Genomic DNA, 19633 nt, shown 5'->3' with positions numbered 1-19633 from the left:
AAAATGCTCAATTAAATAGAATTAAATTAAATAAAATAGAACAATGAGCTCAGTAAGTAAAATAATAAGTAAAATTAATTCCAAACTGCTGTTATACTCTTAACAGCTGAGTACAATAATAAATCTATTTAATCACTGGTCTGGGTGAAATATCCAGTCATTTAAAAAGAAATTTTAAAATGATGAGCTGCAGCTGATTGGGGTAAAGAGAAGCAGTTATATGGCTCTTGGGAAAACAAATGACAGCTGGTGTGAGTATGGAGAAAGGACTAAGAAGCAAAGTGTTGTTGAACTGCTTTTATTTCCAATAACCAACGACTGGCTTGTACACTTCCAGACAAGACGATAGACAATGTGTATTTACAGTGTACGACCCATGTACACGTGTCCTGTCCATGTACAATATTTACACTGTAGAGTCAGCTGGACTGCTGGTGAAGGAACTGAGTGTATGCAGTGGAGGATCAATTAAACCTCAGTGTTCACATACACACTAATACCCTGGCTAGGATCTGGGCTCTGTTTGTACTTGAAACTCAGTCACCCTGAAATGAATTTTAGAGTTCATTTAATGAAGAAGGCTAAAAAAAATAGCAGATAAGGTAGCTTTTATCCAGCACCATTTGATTTCATTAAGGTGGACCTATTCTGCTTTTCTGTTCTTCCAAGTGACAAATGTTTATAATAAATAAAGCCAAAGTCTCAAACATTGAGGTACAAACATTGTATGTACAAGCAATTTTAAACGGCTCTAAGTGTTTGGTACATATGTTTTTTTCTGCTCTTCGCTCTGTATGATGTCAAAGAGAGGGTCCTTATATGGTTATCAGCATAGAAGCCCCACCCACGTGCTGGTCAAGTTTTTGTTAGTGAGGGGAAGCCAATCAGAAAAAGGCTGGCTCGCTCAAAGACCTTGGTAAAAATAAGAAAAATGATTGGACTTCCCAATACGATTTAGCCATAAGTTTGGCTAAGATTTAAAGTAAAAGATCAACTTAGCTGCACAAAGGCCTCGTATAAGATAAACAGGGACTATTTTGACCCATGAATCATGCAAAACTGAAGTTGAAGAGTAATACATACAGAGCTGGAAATGAGTAGAACAGGCTCAGGTAAAATAGATGCTTCATGGTCTAAAAATGACCAAATATATGCTTAACGGGAAAGTGCGAGTTTTATCTGTTTCACACTCGATGCCATGAGAGGAAGAAAATACTTATCCTTGCAATGTAAAAATATTTCAGCTTTAAGAAAAAATATGTTTGATCCCAATAAGCTGACTTTCTCCTGTAGGGTGAGGACATTAGCCAGAAATGGAAGACAAGCTTATTGTTAGCAGAGACAGAACAAAAAAAAAAAAATAGGAGCAAGGACTTCCTGGTAAATTCAGAAAATGTGCCATTTTAACTCCACTCCAGGTACTGGTCGTACTCCTCTTCCTAACTTCTGCTGTTTGGGTGAATATTTGTGCCTTTGTGTGTGTGTGTGTGTGTGTGTGTGTGTGGAGGGGGGGTTTACGCATAAGAATGACTGGTCTGCAGTGGTTAAGGCAAAAAGTCTGTTTTACTTTTCTTAACAGGAAGTACTTCCTGTTAATTAAGTTTGAGTAAATTAAAAGCTGATGTGTTTTTTGGGTTGTTTTTTTTTTTTTCCAGAAAGTCAAAACCTGTTTGGTGGGTGAAACTTTGAGTTTCACATAAATACTGATCATTGGGATACTAGTGTGCAGGTAAATATACTCAGGTGTAAGAACGAGAAAATGGACTGGTTGTCCGTGTGACCTGAATGAATTTAAAAATGACTGTTGGTCTTGTATAACAGTTTAGCTGCGTAGTCGAACCACCCCACACTCATCCCACTGAGCTACCACACAACCACAACAAGCAAGCCAATCCCACAGTTCAGTGACAATATATACAAACCATAATATCATTCACATGTACATTTACATTTTAAGGTCATAAAGCCAGTCACTATGTACACTCTGTGCCATTTATACACTTTTAAACTCCTCAGCATACGTTGGAAATCTTCTCTAAAGCTCTTGTAGAATCTCTCTCCGGTGCTTCAAGTATAAGTTCATTCACAGGAATTATCACTGCTGCCAGGGGAAACACATACACCTCGTGTCGGCAGTATTTTTGCAAGTTAAAAGTAAAACTTGCATGAAAATACAGGGAGGCAAAGCACCCAGTTGAAGAGAAGAAGACAGGCAAAGACACTGGGTGGCCACAGGTACAACCGTGTGAGGATGTTCCCACTGCCAGCAGCCAGCAGCACTTTTATAAAGTGACTTTGAAAGATAAAAAAATAAAACACAAGTGATGGAAGATAAGAAAAACAAGGTTGATTGTGAGGTAGAGTCACAAACTGGTACACTAAAGTGGGAAAAATAAAAGTAAAATCTATGTGGTGAAGAGGCTCTGTTGAGAATAAAAAGTTTTTAAAAAATTATCTGCATCTTTTGGATCGCCTGAGCCTTAGTTTTGCTCTGGTTTACATTTAAAGAAGGAAAGAAACAAAAAGATTAAATTGATATTTCAGGTGGATGACTCGTCTCTCAGCTTGTCACATTCACACCTCAGTTAGCACTCTTAGTTCATAGCAAGTAAGATACTGTACAATTAAAAAAAATTTAAAAAAATAGCATTACCTGTAACTAAAAAAGAAACCTTAACAACAACAACAATAAAAAGAGAGAGTATAAATCAACACAGATGTTTTGGCTGCCTTAAATACGATGCAGACGTGTTTCTTTTGTACGAGAACCAGAGAAAAACACAGCGTCAGAATGATACAGCTAAAAGGTAAAAACACCTTTTCTTAAAGATTAAAGATAAACAAAAACCCTTCAGTGAAAACTTCAAATATACTTTCTGTTAAAGTGGGCAGATCCTAAACCAGCCACGCCTCCTTCTCCATTAAAAAAACCCAAAAAAACAAGAAACTACACAAAACTTGGTCCCTCCTCTTGTTTCCTGTCAGGCAACTAATCGTCTTTGATTCCTCTCTCCGATCGCATGATGACATCTTGTCCGCAGCTCTTTGACGAATCATTACCTCACTGGTCACATGATGTCACAGATCTGTGAATAAAAATGTTAGTCCCACCTTCCAGCAAATAGCTCCCTCCAGCCAATCAGTAAAAGTACACTTAGTTCTGCCGGACGGCAAAAAAATGTGTTCTTTGTTACAAAGCGTCACTCGATCAAACCACGCCTTTAGCCCCGCCCTCCACCTGTCCATCAAACGATGCTGTCATGCAGCAGCGGCTCAAAGTCCGCGTCGCAGGCTGCGGGCGGGCTCTCCTCATCGCTGCCTGGCAGCGGCGTGTTGATGTGGACACCGGCCAGCGAGGACATGGACTCTTTACTGTCAGGGTGGGGCTTGTCACTGAGGGACAGCTGGGAGGAAGAGGAGGAGCAGGAGGTTTTCTCAGGGATGAAGAGAGCGACAAGGAAAGCGATGACCACGGTGCATGCCCCTAACAGGAAGGGCGGGCCTGGGATTAGTGCACGCTAGGAGAAAGGGAGAAAAAGAAAGCTAATTTCAACAACAAAGCACATTTAAGTGTAGTTAATTACTGACATGAGGATGGAGTCACCTGCTAATTTTAAGCTTAAAATAGCCAATCGTGTGAATTACAAAAAAAAAAAAAATCACTGTACAATTGGTATGAAGGGAGACACTATCCTTACAGACCAAAACCACTCCTCTGTAGCAGACTGTAAACTTGTTTACTTTTGCTGTAAAGTTGCATTTTGCAAGCCGCCTCAAGTGGCCATTAGAGGAACTGCAGTTTCTGGTACATTCAGTTTACAGCCCTTAAGACTTCTCCTTGGCTTGTGTTACTTTTAAATTGTTGTGGAAAACACATCTAGAAACAATCAATGACTCCATGACATCACCGGAACCTAAATAAAGGTTCAATAGGAAGAAAATGTCTTTACTTATTTCAAATGGCTGTATGGAATTAAGTTCCTTCATCCTGCACTTTTCCTGTGAATGTTGAAGGTGACCACATCCCAGTTTTAAAGCCCCAACTTTATAAGATGAGTAAGGTCATTTTCTCATTGGCTTCTTTGCAGTCAGACTTCTTATTGGGACTATAGAAGGCTCACCCTGCTGGCTACTAAAGATAATGCTGATTTAAGGCACTACAGCACAGACCTGGAAGCCATAACTGTTCCAAAAGCGACAGGCTTCTCCACTAGTACCTACTTGACTTGACTGTTCCCAGTTTTGGTGACAACAATAGAGAATGTCGAGGAGATGGTGTACCTGTTGCTCTGTCTATGGCTTTTTGTCAGACTCAGGGACCACAATGCTGTTTTTTTGTACAGCCATTTACCTTGTTGCCAGGTTTCAAAAATGCTGGTTTTGAATTTTTTTTCCAGAAGTCACTAGTCACTAGAAGTAAGTAGGCACTAGAGAAAAAGAGGCATTATTGTCAGGATTGGAGTGCATGCTGTACCTCAGTGGGACTGTGCAGTGGCAGGGGGTCGATGTTGTAGTCTCCCTGGATGGGGTCCATGGAATTAAACTCGACGTTGAAGAGAAAGAAGATGAATCCGTACAGAGCTGGGCCGAGGCCGTTACACAGACCTCTGATGCCTGTGATCATCCCCTGCACTACGCCTGCAACAGGGCGGAAGAAGAAAGGTCATGAAGGCGCAGCAATGCAAGAGTTATTTTACTTCCTGGTTAAGTAACAAAAACTACAATCTGAAACATCTATTACACAACAGTGACCTACTGAAGTGAGAGAGGACAGATTTTATTTGTCACCTTGTTTATCGGGATCAGCAGACTGTGACACCAAAGCAGAAACTGCTGGGAAGGTGATGGAGGACATCGCTGCTACAGCACCAGCAGCCCACATCATCCTGTTGCAAATATACATATTTATACTTGGTTAAAGATGTGCATATCTGGTCTTTTTGTGAGTTGGAACTTAAAGCAAATACCAAAATGTAGTGTAAATAATTGCCTGCTACACAAGCACACACTCAGCAACTCTCACCATGGCTCTGATCCAAAGCCGTACCAGGCCAGCTGAAGGATCTGGAAGCCCAAACCTAACAGAACAGTGTTTTTAGTACCCAGAGTTCTCATCAGCAGAGTGAGGAAGAGAGTCTGTGGGCAAAGAGGAGATGAGAATTTACAATTATTTAACAGTTCACTAGAATTTATTAACATCTCTTATCGTAATAAGCAGTGTAAGTATAAAGTTGACAGAGAACAAGTCACCCAAGTGTGTATGTTAACTATCAGCCTAAATATTTACTGATGCACTGCTTATGAGGGTAAGTTGTTCTTATTGTTTATGGAAACTAAAATAAAACAGCGATTTTTTTCAATTATATCCTAATGTGTGTGTAAAATAGGCTTATATTTAAAAGGAGTAATAAATAGCCTCTAATGTGTTGGTTACCTGAGCTACAATGGACAGAATGCCCACAACTCCTATAAAAACAGCGAGGGTCGTTGAGGAGAAGTTTATGACCTGGAAAGAGACAAGAAAGAATTTTTATTGATACTATATAAGACAACATAATTTTGTTCCACATTTTTAATTTATAAAACAAGAGAATTGCAGCTCAACATGGGTCAAGTGGGTAGTGAATTAATTCTGAACATATAGTTAAGATCAAAGTAAGCAGGTATTCACACATCAAAAGAGTTGCAGCTTCATGCTCTGCCAAGAGCTCCACTTAATAAATAAGATGATATCATCTGCATAAAAACTAACATTGCAATGTTCAGTTGAAAAGTAAATATTTATGTACAGAGGAAATTGCAAAGGCCCTGATCTAGGCCCACAAATCTATGATTCAAAAAAATAATTTCCCCCAGGGATCAATAAAGTATTCTGATTCTGATTCGTTAATTTTGTCTTACCTAAATTTGTTTGTACTCTATGAATTCATTTATGACTCCCTCAGAACATGAAGGTCTAGCTGACTTAGAAAAGTAATTCACACAACATTCAACTAACTACTGCTTATAATGATTATGATTATTTTTGCAGTTTGGTCATTTACAATTTTCCAAAACACCATAAGCCATAAAGTCTCAGAATTAGAATTAAATGCATAAAATAAGACATAAAATATACATAAAGAAAACCTATTCTTACAGGCGTTATCCAATCCTATCTTCTTCATTCATTAAAAACTTCCATCCTTGCTGGATGTCATCACTTATAGTCAGATTTCAGTGAATTTCTAACAGATCAGTTGCGCCTATTCTGGCATCCTCCTCGGACACTATTGTTCCAGTTTATTCAGTCAGATTTTCTCCTGGTTTTTTAGCTCAGCGTGTGGTCTTCTGTCTTATATCACCACCTCTTTCTCAATTTCACCTCAAGGTAAACATGTCTCACTATGAAGAGACATGTAAGTGTGCAGATTGCACATCGAGTTTCCACGAGCTCACTGATTTCAAATAATTCACTAATATATGCACGGTAGAATAAACAAAAATGGCCTGTGAAAGGTTTATGAAGCTGTCAGTTACTTTGCACATATACTTATTTTTTGTGCAGGGTAAGAACATTTTTACACACATATTTCAGAATGAGGAAGATTTAATGTAAAGACAGACACAAAAGAATGGCTGACCGTTGATGCAGCAATGTGATCTGTGCCTTAAGTGTTTCACGCTACAGCTAATGACCCTGTCTGCTGTGTGACTGTTGGTAGATTCGTGGTAATAGTATTCTTAACAACATCAATACCAGCATTGACGCTAATATTCTTGGAAAATGAGTGCGTCAGGTGGCTCACCTGTCTCAGGTAAAGGAAAAAACTGGAGTACTGTCCGGCCTCAGGTAGGTAAGACAGGAACACGGTGATACAGATCAGTAAGACTGTGGAGTCCTGACCCACCTTCCTCAGAGACTGAAGGAGAGAGAGAAAGAAAGAGAGAGGGAGAGAGAGACAGGAAATACAACACCGAGGCTGTCAGATGATCAGTTAGACTTCAGTTAGTGTCTGGGATTCAAAGGGTCAATGTTACAGGTCTGACGTGCAAATGACTTGCATCTCATTTCTCTTTATTCCCCCCCTAACAGAAACGAGCTGTCATGCATTATATAATGTTATAGCATCATTAAATTATTAAAATAAAGTTACTGCGTTGAGGAACATTTACATACTGTGTCCGAAAACAGAGAAGAGAGTCAAATCACTGAGGAAAGGCTTCATGCAACTACAAAATACACTATGACTTAGGGCTGGGCGATATGGCCTAAAATCCATATCACGGTATAATTTGAAGCACGTGCAGTAACGATATATATCGCGATATATTCTTTTCTTCTGTCTAACGTATTTTCCACACTATAAGGCACACTTAAAATCCTTTAATTTTCTCAAAAATCGAGAGTGTGCCTTATGTATGAATTCTGGTTGTGCTTACTGACTTCGAACCGATTTTGGCGTGCAGAAATCTGTTAAAAAATGTTTTAGTACAACTTTGGTAAGCCGCACTGCTTGATGGATTGTCAGAGCATTACGGCTGCCGTAGTGAGGAGCTTCGCGGAGTAATCTGAGTCCAAAACTCCGTCCTGTTCAGGTCCCAAAGTCAAACGAACACTAAGAGTTAAAAACGGTCTAAATTCTTTCATCTTTAATAAAATCATCAGCGTTGCTGCTTTACCAGGTGTAACAATTGAGTTTAACATTCAGGCATCCATGAAAACAGATTTATTAAATTTAACGGAGTTAGAAGTTAACAGGAAGTTAGCTCGCTAGTTCCACCTAAACATTTCATACCATGTTCTGACTGAGAGATTTTTTAAACTAATTAAAACGTACAGCTCTGCTACAACTTCCAACATAAATGAAGACAGAAAACTAAACAGCAGTGGCGTTTGCAGGGTTACTGAAGTTGGACTACCTGGTATATAATGTTGTGCTACGTGATCGCTAGCGACACAGCTATGTTAGCATAACATTAGCACAGTGAAGCTGGAGGATGAACGCCAACTTTTTTTTCCACTCGATAAAAGTTAACGTGAGGGATTCTGGTGGTCAGGGACAAATGCAATCGCATAGCAGGATGCTGTACACGGGCCAAACTTCAGTCAGGAAAACAACTGAGATTATTCATCCACAATACGAGGTTAGTTATTAATATACTGCAACAAGATGGGAATAGAACAGCTGCGAGAGAATTCAACATTAATGAATCAATGTTACGGAAGTGGAGGAAGCGCAGTTTTTGGCTTTCCCCATATTTCAAAAGTGCTTCATCTCTTTGCTATGACTGTCGCCCGCCATAATTTGCAGATGATAATGGTTGTAGCTGCTGCGATGCTTTCGACCAAAACAGGCGCAGCTTGATGACATCATCAACATGCGCTATCGCGGTAGAGCGGTATAGTCAAAATCTCGATCGTTGGCCAAATTTATATCGTTTCTATCGCCCACCCCTAACCAGAGTAATCTGATTTGAGCTCATTATTTAACCAGCTAATCAAATATGGTTCTGTAAACGATTAGTTACTGACAGCAAATGGGTCGGCCTGCTCCCAGGAAATGGGCGTCCCCCAGCTGCTGAGCCTCATCTTGTCAGGCAAAGACTCGGGCACGGCCAGCAGGATGAAGCAGATGTCAGCCAGAGCGATCAGCGTGGCCACCAGAACCACCAGATTGTCCCCGTACCAGGCGGAAAGGTACGCTCCGATGGCCGGGCTCGTCACCAGGCTGGCTGCAAAGGTGGCCGACACCTGAAGGGATGAATTTCAACAGAGCACAGCTCAGGTATTTTTCTGTCCTGACTCATGTCTGCACACAGATTAAGCTGATCTGTCAGTTTCTTTTCGTGTAAGATTCAGTTTCAGGAATTCAATACCATCAACAGTCTGTCTGTCTGCCTGATGCACTGTTTGATTTTAGGGGTGTACATTAGGACTCCTTACCAGACCATAGGCTGTACTCCTCTCTCTCTCATCCGTAACATCGGCAACGTAGGCGAAGATGACTGAGAAAGTCACGGAGAAAGCTCCAGACATGGAGATCATGGCGAAGTACCACCTGGAGGAAGTGAAAAATAGATTCAGTTTCAAGAAGACTGATACGAGAATTTAAACTTCTCTGACTCTCTAATTGACTGAAATCCAGCAGTGAATTGATTTTTGACAGGTACACTGAAATATTTCATTAAAAGATTGACTATTTCACTCAGGTCGGATCCATTAGAGCAGCAGTTCCTAACCTTTTAGATCTGATGTAACTGCCCAGCAACACTGTTTATGTTCAACTGCATAATGCTGTATACATTTTAAACTCAATATCAACTAGTTTGAACTCTTTGTGTCTCAGTTTAATCAACAATGTTACTTAAGATTCTAACTCACATTTCAATTGCTTGAAATCTTGCTATTTCAACTATTAATTTGTGTTAGCTCAGAAGGTAAATGCTAGCCATACTTTCCGATGTAACCTTTTTTAGTCATAATATTGTTGCAACAGAGAATATTAGAGTCCTACCAGGGGCTGAGCCTCATCAGAGGGATTGGAGCACAGGTGAAGAAGACGGTGACCAAAAGGAAGGACCGCCTGCCCCATACGTCTGACAACGCACCAATCAGAGGCGCAGACATGAATGACAGCAGACCCTAGAAAGGCGGAGTCAATGACAAAATTGTTTAAAAAAGTTGCAGCAACAGTGAAATATATCTGTGTGGTCATGCCATGCTTGATTCATCTTTTATTCATGACGGTTTTCTGTCATTATTACTTATCACGCCTAAAGTCTAGATATCGTTCAAAAATGACCCATTTCATTGTAGCTATTTTCCTAAATCACTGTTACACCCGTTTAATCTGTATAGCATCAACAGAATGAGTCACAAAATGGAAAAGTTGAGTTTCTTACCTTCACGCCCTGAATGAGTCCATTCATCAGGAATGTGTGCTGGGGAAATGTTTCATGCAAAACCTACGAAAAAAGGTACAACACCATCACGAATGAAACAGTATGAAGCAAGGTACAGAATGTATGCAGTTAGAGCTGGAAAGTCTTGGACAACTTTCACAATTTTTCATTAAAAACTATTAAAAATAAAATGATCAAGCCACTGGAAATGAGGCTGTGTATAAAAATAACAGTAATTTCTCATTGGTTAATGCAAAGGGTTTTTTTAACCCCTCAAATTACATCTTATGAACTTCATTCACACACTGACATATTTAATTTCCAAAGTTTAAAATTTAACTCATCTTGATCTGCAACATATATGCTATTTATGTACTTTGGAACACAAAGGACTAAGATACACCTGCTGATCTTACAAACAATCACAGCCAAATTTCCCAGATTAAGGTTTAAGTCTAGTCCCAAACTTAAAGAAAGACTCAGTGGAAATCTCCACTGAAAATATTTATGGTCTAGGACTGGGAAACACACATAATCAAAACACATAAAATTACTCTGATATTCTTTTACCATATTTAGATTTGTATTATTTTAATGCTTTCAAATGCATGTAGATGAGATTTGTTAATACAAAATCACTACTTTTCCTAATGCTTTACATTTTGACAAACCTACATTCACAAAACCAAACCCTCTTCCAGAGAACAGAATAAAGACTGGATTACTACCAAAGGGTTCATTTTGGTTGTAATAGGGGTTTTGTCCCATATTGATGTAAAATAGCCATATAGTGCCAGTCAGATTTGAGAAGGACAATCCAATAATATAGATTTTTCAACATCTTCTTCTAACTATAAACAATATAGCTCAGTCTTAATTCAGTAAGTGCTAAATCCATTGTAAAATGCAAAGCAGACCTGGAAAAACGGACTAACAGTGAAAAGGACACTGACATCATCTCTGCAATAATGCTGCCTACACAGCATGACTAATTTTTTATGTCATCATTTCTTGTTCGGTCTTATTCACACAGAGACTTTGAATGAACTGGGGTAGCTATATAGATGTTAATGTAAAAACCAATCGGTGTTACTCACAGTGAGCATGGGTGTGGTGAGTAAACCCCAGGAGAAAAACTCCAGGAAGATCACCACCACGGCATGATACACGCTGGGCCTGCCGATGCCCTGCTGGAGCTGAAACGAAAGAGAAACAACACAGACATGTGTCATATGATCATGAATGGATTTTAAGGTGGTATTTCAGCAGGACTTTAAACAATCATCCATCGAGTTTTAATGGTTTCCCTTCGTTCCAGGCCCTTATTTTGTGTTTTTTGGTACAAAAAGTCAACTTTCACAGACAGCTGGTTGGCAGCTGGTTACCTGCCATTTTTTGTCTCAACATGACATTATCATCATCACATGGTAATGTTGTTGAGAGCGGGGACTGTTTCCAACATTGTCCCCTAGGGTCTGACATCTAGGATTTGCCAGTGAATACTGAAATTATTGACACACCAAGTCAGAATTTATGTGCAAAATATTTGCAAAAATTCATGGAAAATCTTTTGTTTCTTGTTGCGTTCCAGAGCTAAAACGTCACATGATAAAAAAAAATGATTCTCGTGTCTTCCAAAATTAGGTTTTACTAATAAATCCGTGTCTACTTAATAAGGTTGCAACATGCCGGTGAGAGACAGCAGCCTACGATTGTCATCTTTTCTCCACCTACCTGGTACCCCTCTTATTTAGCGAATTATGTGAGCCATCACCACAGGTTGAGGCCACCATTACAACAAATGCCACCAGATAAAGGTGAACCACTGGAACACAAACGAATCTTCGTCGCACTCATACGAACCAAAGATTTTGCGTTCCTGCAAACAAATAACAGCGTTACAATCCTTCCTCAAACACAGTACCAGCCGCGGCCATTTTCCTCTCGCTTCGCCAAGGCTGCATGGCCAGAAGCATGAAAAGCAAATCATCATTGTTGTCGTTAAAGCTTGGACCAGCGTGACTATGAACCAGACTTGGTGTGAGGCAAGATTTACGTTTGTTTTTAACTGGATTTCAGTGTTTCAGAAGCATAAACCGAGGTAATGGTTTTGTGGAAGGGATAAACACATAGGGTTAAATAAGACACTTTTTATGGCAGACAGGTAAAACTGCAGTCTCAACTGAACCCATTTTCTAACACGTTTTAAAGATGATTAAAACACAGCGAGTATTAAAACTGGAGCACAGCACATGAAGTGATTACCAGCCGGCTGACACAGATACACAGGATTTAGGTGGCAAATTGGACCATTTTCTATATTTAGTTTGACTAAAAGCAGGTTTCACTAGCACACATTAGAACCACATAGATTATGTGTTACTCTTGGCTGTCCTTCTGTACAAATAATTTTCATAAGAGCAGGAGTGATGTGGAAAAGATTCCTGTATGACCAAATACAACGTTCTTCTTTAGTGACTCCATAAAATGACATGATAAAGAAATTATATTTGCATAATTTAAAATTATGGGTAATAACTTTTGTTTCTTTGTTTTTTGCAGGAATTAGCCAATTTGTGTGGCAGGTGTTGTGGGAAATAAATACTTGTAATTACCACACTAACATGTACATCATGGTTATTTGTCTTTTTAGTGTTTGTGCACAAAATATTGGAAATATTACAAAACTATAAAACTAATATCCCCCATGTGTTATGTTTATTTAAATGTTGTTGTATTTCATTTATATTACGGTGTTAAAATCATACTAGAATACATAACTCATTTAATAATTCTTTTATTTTTTCTAGTATTATTGAAACAAATAAAATTTATTTTTAAGTACTAACAGGAGACAATTGTCTACATAAATGTAATGTTTGTACAATTTGTGTTTAAAAAAATTATAAACAGAAATGAATGAAAAGTATAAATAATGAGATTAGAACATGTCAGAAAAGTTGTCATATATAATGGAAAGATCAAAGCTGCGACCCCACTTGGTCATTTTGGTGCTAAAACAGTTTTAATGTCTTCTATTTTTAGACTTAAGTCACTGCTTTACCCTCACGTCCAACCTAGTTTCTGTCTGCAAAACACCCTAAGTTCAGTCATCAGCACCACAACTATTAAAATAAACAATTTTTGGCTGTATGGATAAAAGAAACTCAGAGATCTGTTTTAAATAAAATGAATCTATGTGTCTCTATGATCAGGCCAGACTGAGAGATGAACAAATCTAGCTAAAATTCGGAAATGAACTTGGAAATCTCTGTTCAGGACTTTTTAAAGCTGAGATGCAACAAATGCTACACAAACGAGAAGAAATGGAGGGTCCCCTGAAATCTATTTTCAGTTGTGAATTTACCCCCTACTGCCCTTCTTGATTTCACTGATAAACATCTCCAAATTTTGCCAGGAAAAGCTTCATAGCTAAAAAAGTATTAGATAATGATTTTTTAAATCAAGTCTTATTAAATATGCTGTACAGTTCTTCTTTTTCTACTTTATGAAAATTGATGAAGAGGTAGATGTGACCTTAACCCTAAACAGTGACCTGTTTAATATTAAGAAGGTAAATGATTAAATAGAGGACTCTTTGGGTAAGAGACACTTTGGCGTATCTCTGGGATTAGAATAGACATTTGACATTTCTGCTTCAGCCTAACTGCAACTGTAAATTACAGAGAAATAACCTCATTTTAACAATGATTTATTAAACTGATATTTCTAAATATTCTGGAACTCTCCCATATCTGATGTAACAGAAATAAAAAATGATATCAGTACGATTCCATTTTAAGATCGACGTCCTCTCCATTAACTGCACCCTGCTCTGCAACCTTTGAAAAAATGACCTTGGCTTGCGTTTCGATAGGGTCCTCCTGGATGCTCCAGAGACCACAGAAAATACTATTATGGCTCTCTCCCATTGCTTTAGATAGAGGTTTTAACTGCTCAAAGATGGTTGCCGAGTGAGAAGAGTTGCTTCTAGAAGGTCTCTGGAAGCATATGAATTTTTAAAAATGCCAGCAATGAAAGCAAAAAACTGAAATACTCTGCTCAGTGGTTTCCATTGCAGTTAATAAGAAGAACAATAATGTTAAGTGTAATGATGCATTCACAACAGATGTGAAGCCAAGTTTTCGCGAGATTATCCAGCAGACTGTCGAGTCTCACGACGACATCGACAATCAGATATGCAGCAAGCTTACTGTCACCATCTGAGGGCAGCTGGAGCTGAATGGTTCAACTGCATTTTTATAGAGAGAAATAGAAGAAGACTTGGAGAAAATTGAGCAAAAATATTTTATGATTTTATGGTAAATTCTGCATGACACAAACCATAAATTGTCTATGCTAAATAGACAATAAATGATCAAACAGTAACTAAATATGAATCTAATGCTGAGCCCAGCTTTTTGGACTTGCCTGGACTTTGTCAGCATCCTGAAGTGATAAAAGGTTTAGTTTGAGGCTTTGCAGAAAGATCTCTGCTGAAGCCAAAGCACATTTACTCCATAATGCTATATTATTACACAACGCACTTAACCACCTACCTGAGCGTTACACAGTGGGGCTGTGTTTTTACAGATTTACTAGAGGGGTTGTAATGCATGTAGCCAGATGAGACATGCATTAACTATGTACCGTACAACCATGCTTTCACCTTTCGCTACAATTAAATATTAAGTGACGCTTTTAAACTGCATCTGCTGACCACATTAACAAACAACCCATTACTAAAAAAGCTATTGGTCTATTTTAGTCTTGCTACCTTTGTTTATCTAGTTCCTGCTGTGATTTAAGTTAAATATAAAATTTAATTCCCGCCTCTCCTGTTTCCCCCATATCTTATTGTTAAGCTCTGTCACCGTATTAGGTGTTCCTCTTTTATTTTGGTAGTCTTTATCTTTTGTATTTAGTTTTACTTCCTCTGTTATCATTGATTAGTTTCAGCTGTCTTCCAGGTGTTTCCCCTTCCCTTGATTAGCCCCAGTGTGTCCTGTGAATATGTAAGCATCAGTTTCTTTTTGTCCTTTGTCATATTGTCTGCTGTATTGTTTACTCTAACGACTAGTTAGCAAAGTGCTCTAACAGTTACTTTGCTGATGACCTCGTGGTCTTAGTGGCTAGTTTTAAGTTTTTAATAGAACAAGATGTTCTTTTGGTAGATTTTGGTCACTTTCAGAGAGAAACGGATCATAAAGCTACATATGCTTTACACTATAGTTACCACATGGTTAATGTCACTTCACCTCCTCACTTGTTTTTCTTGCAAGTTCAATTTAAGCCTCTTACCAATTTAGTTTTCCATTTAATTGTAATTGTAGCAAATGATAGATGCATTTTGTATGTTCCCCAGGAATGTGTTACCTAATGCTTGCACTAGCATAAAATCAGTTAAATATGAGGCTGGGTATTTTGCAGACATTTTAAGTGACAAACATGACACTTCAAATAATCCAAAACTGAAACCACCGCCCCGGGGGGCGGGCGGTATGAAAAAAAAGAAAGAAAAAAGAACGCTTTGACACTGCTAGCATAATGCACAGGTTGTTGACGGGGCTCCCACACAAACGCAAAGCAGGAGATGAAGCATCGCCAAATATGTTTCCAAACCAACTTCCTTCCAAGCCAAAGACTAGAAAATATGGTGAAGCAGATCTTCCCTTTGGTTTCACCTGCACAAGTGCCGAGGTAGGTCTCCCCTGCAGAATTGGTTTTCCCTTCGTCGGGAGCAGCGCTGGGCTCTCCAAATCACGGACAAACAGTATCCCACATTCTTGATTTTTAGTTCACAAACACTTGTTGTAATGACTAACTACTCCTGACATTTTGGAGATGTTAGCTCTTTATACACTAAAGTTACAGCTGGATACAAATAATATCAGGCTGATCCTGCCACGATTTGTTCCCCTGGTTCAAATCACAGACAAACAGGATCCAACAGCTGTTTATGTTTTTAAACCCATTTTGCACAGAGAGGCATTTTTTAAAAATGTATTGATAGCAATGTTGAATATTATTACACAGGAAAAAACAACTACACGTAAAATAATTACACCGTGACGCCTCTGCCTTTGTAAATGGAGGGACAGTAAATCTGTGTGTATATGTAAGTATGTAAAACCTGCAGATAGTCAGATTGTTGTATGTTGTCTCTATCTGCCATTCATCTCATGTAAACAATAACGTGGCGCACAGCATGACATGAAAAAAGGCACATACCTTTGACGAACTCTGTATTCCTCGTCATGTAATACAGACGTAAACGCAAAAACTGAGTTTTAAACAATCTCAATTTTCGGTGATTCGAAAACGCCGTTTACGTGTGGACGAAAGGCCCAAACGCATAGAAACAGCTGCGTTTTCAAAAATACCCATGTAGGTGTACCCGCGATCATTTTTTCAAAAAAAAGTTTGGGAACCACTGACTTAGACAATGACTTAAAATAACTAAATAAATAGGTGCCCTGAGGCAATTGAAGATGGCAGCCGATTTGCAAGACTTGTTTCTAGAAGGTCTCGGGGTCATTTTTGTGAGAAGAAAATCATAGAGGACTGACTCTGTTTGCTCCATCTCTCCAAAACTTGGGAATTTCTTTGAGTTAGGTCTCCCACAACTGCTCCCGTTGATGTCAGTGGTTTCACCTTTGGACTCAGCAATTTAATTTTTTTTTTTTTTTTGGAGTAAGGCAGCAGGGATGTGCAGCTTTATTGGCTAAAAATTGGCAATGTTGACTGCTGTCAGCTTATAGGAAAAAAATATTTGTATTTTGTACCACATATCTTGGATTCAACTTAATGAACTTGATAGTGATTATTCAAAGATACCGATTATTAACAAGGTTAGGATTACGACAGTTATTAATTATAACAAAGACTTCTTTGTCTCACTCTGGAATAAACAACAAAAAACCCCAATAAACTAACAACATATTTTCTCTCATGACAAAACCGTCATTTTAAACAACCCATTAATGAAGCAATCTTAGCTAATCTTGTGCACCACATACATTTAGTCGTTTCAGTGATTTCCACTGAGAAGCAATTTAATCATTCAGCTTGTTAAATATGAAAAAATAGTGGAAAATTATACTGTCAATTATAGGTGACGCATTCAAGCGAAAAGCTCAAATCCAAAAAAATTATTTCCAGTTAATGGTACCAGTTTAATTAAACTAATTTATTATTGTTTGTGTTCAGAGACACTTTGGTGATAAACCACTAAGAAACATATTTGTGAGGATCGCTTTGTTTGCCTGAGATAAATAGTAACAAACAAATTGTAGTCTGAAATATCCGTGAAGGCAGATGCTTTTTTCCCTTTAAGGCAGAGGTCCTTCTGGCCTCTCATTACTCTTAATTTTGGCACACCTTGATCACCATACTTCAAACAATTATTCCCATTGATTAAACTTTAATCACCTGGCCTGGAAAATATCAGAAAACAGTGAATGTGCTGTTCATCACAGGTGATGTATTTATGCCCCAAACAATACTACTGCTGTTTCATTCCTGGTTTATTATTGTCTTAAATCTTCTCATCAGATTTCTCCCAGATATCTTCTTTCCCTACTAAATCTGAAGATATTCATTTCACCGAGAAGAAAAGCAGCAAATCTCAGAAAATTGTTCACACTTGCATCACAATCACTGGTGGTGACGGTGGGGGTCTTCAGCTTCTGTAAATGTCTGACTCGTCTTCATGAGGGATGTTAAAATGGACGCTGAGGCTGCGGAGCGATGAGTCTGCAGTGTGCGCCCTCCCCGGGTGAATTTCACGCAGGGAGCTGTTATGTAACAGCTGATGGATCCGTCCTGACCACAGCAGCATCGCACTAAGCTGCAGCCGTCTGTGTGCCACATTAAACCTGCCCTGTCCTCTCCCCGTTACTGTGCACTCACCTCCAGCCATTTTGGACCAGACCTGCTCTGTCACGGCTGATTATTATTATTAATATTATTATTGCTATTATTATTTTAAAAATAACAATCAAACATCCCATTTTTGCCTTTTCCCCTTTTAGATTTGTTACGTTTTAGGTTTTTAATCATTTGAACAGTAAACACAGTAAAGTATAAATGATTTAAGCAGAAATTTCCACGTTTTGTTGGCATTTTGCTGTGAAAAACACTAAAAACAATCTTCTTTTTAAAGCTGCACTGATTTGATAAACCAGCCTTACGTCATGTGTTTAATTCCCTGTTATGTCATAAACATACAGCCCTTTAATTGTTTATTTATTTGCTGAGAATTGAGTATTATTATGGTTGCGTGGGTGATTGAACTGGACTCAATACACACGTCATTTATAGATATTGATTATCAATATCTAAAAACACCTGCTGGACAAACAGAGCTGTGCGTTTATAAATGAGCAATAAAATACGAGTAAAAATGGCGGGTCGTGCACCCACCCCAGCTCCGTCCTTCATGATGATCTTCTTGACCAACAGCACTCGGCCGGTGGCTGCCGCCGGTTCTCCCGCCGTCTCTTCGCACCTGCCGCGGGTCACGAAGCATCCGTGCCGCGTGGATATCCGCGGTTCTCCGGGCGCTTCCAGGGTGTCTACTTAATGAGTCCCCACGCAGAAGCTAAAATCGAGCTAACGGAGGATAACGATTACAGAAACGGTGACCGGTAATATCCACAGCACCTCTTTCTCTGGATCCTCAGTTAGTTCTCTTCAGCACCGAAACGTCCGCAGCAGCTCGGAGACGACGTCACTTACACTCAACACCCAGAGGACTTCCGGCTGGTGCTCTTTTCACAATAAAAGCCGAACATAGTCACGTCATTCCATAGACTGTATATAAAAGATTGAGCCCTCACTGTAATGTCATAAAATTCGCATTTTGGAGCCTAAACGGCAGAGGTGGGTAGTAACGAGTTACATTTACTGAGTTACATTTACTTGAGTAAGTTTTTGAAAAAAAGTTACTTTTAAAGTACCTTTTTTGCACGATACTTTTTACTTTTACTTGAGTACATTTGTGAAGAAGAAACAATACTTTTACTCCACTACATTTGCAAAATTCAACTCGTTACTTTTTAAAAAATAATTCGTTTAACACATTAGATAACATGCCGCCAGTGGTTTCCAGTAGCTCTTTTACCAATCAGATGCGGCCATGCAGTCACATGACCAGTTTGAAACTGTGGCAGGCAGAGCGGGCCAAGCGTTTCAAAGTAGCGGACACACGGAAAGAAACGCATGAAAACATGGCATGCGATTTTTTTTTCAGTCGCGTTATTCAGCTCCTGCTCAAACTGTACAATTGAATCTCAGGGGTTAGAAGTTCAAAGGTCACGATGCAGGGTCTCACACTATACGGCCTGATGCTCTGGTGCGACTTGAGTGCTCAAACTGTGCGTCCATAACATGAAGCTTATCATACAAAATCTGTCTCTTGCTCTCCCTCTCTATCTTTCACTCACACAGACACACACCACCACCATCAACTTTGCTAAATTACTCATGAAACACATTGACCAGGCAGCTGCAATTGAGCAGCAATGTCCATCCAACTCTTTTCGTGGTTGTAGTCGTGATAATTTTGTGAGGCCACATTGAAAAGCCTCGAATACAGAAGTGTAGTACGGATTCGTAGAGCTGCCACCCAGGCAAAAGAAAAATAGAGCTATATCACGTTATAACGTGAAAAGTTTATTGTTCTAACAACATTATTACACTATACATAATTGTCACGTTCGTACAATATAAATATTATATTGTACGA

At 38.9% G+C, this 19633-nt stretch overlaps 1 protein-coding gene across 1 annotated transcript; it reads right to left on the bottom strand.

The window, feature by feature from the left end:
- Positions 1-282: 282 nt before the first annotated feature.
- Positions 283-18465, bottom strand: mfsd14ba (major facilitator superfamily domain containing 14Ba; the record flags this gene model as incomplete). The annotated part of the gene is made up of 12 exons (XM_005944397.3): positions 283-3518; positions 4475-4638; positions 4789-4886; positions 5024-5136; positions 5435-5506; positions 6789-6902; positions 8516-8734; positions 8927-9041; positions 9498-9625; positions 9886-9948; positions 10983-11081; positions 18310-18465. Coding segments are annotated over 12 exons (1614 nt in total), but the record flags the coding sequence as incomplete, so codon positions are not given.
- Positions 18466-19633: the final 1168 nt, after the last annotated feature.

This window comes from Haplochromis burtoni, unplaced genomic scaffold, assembly GCF_018398535.1.
Source record: "Haplochromis burtoni strain Fernald_Lab_line unplaced genomic scaffold, NCSU_Asbu1 Contig_382, whole genome shotgun sequence".
NCBI lineage: Eukaryota > Metazoa > Chordata > Actinopteri > Cichliformes > Cichlidae > Haplochromis > Haplochromis burtoni.
The sequence above is the reverse complement of the archived record's forward strand: the minus strand, read 5'-3'. Positions and strand labels throughout refer to the sequence as shown.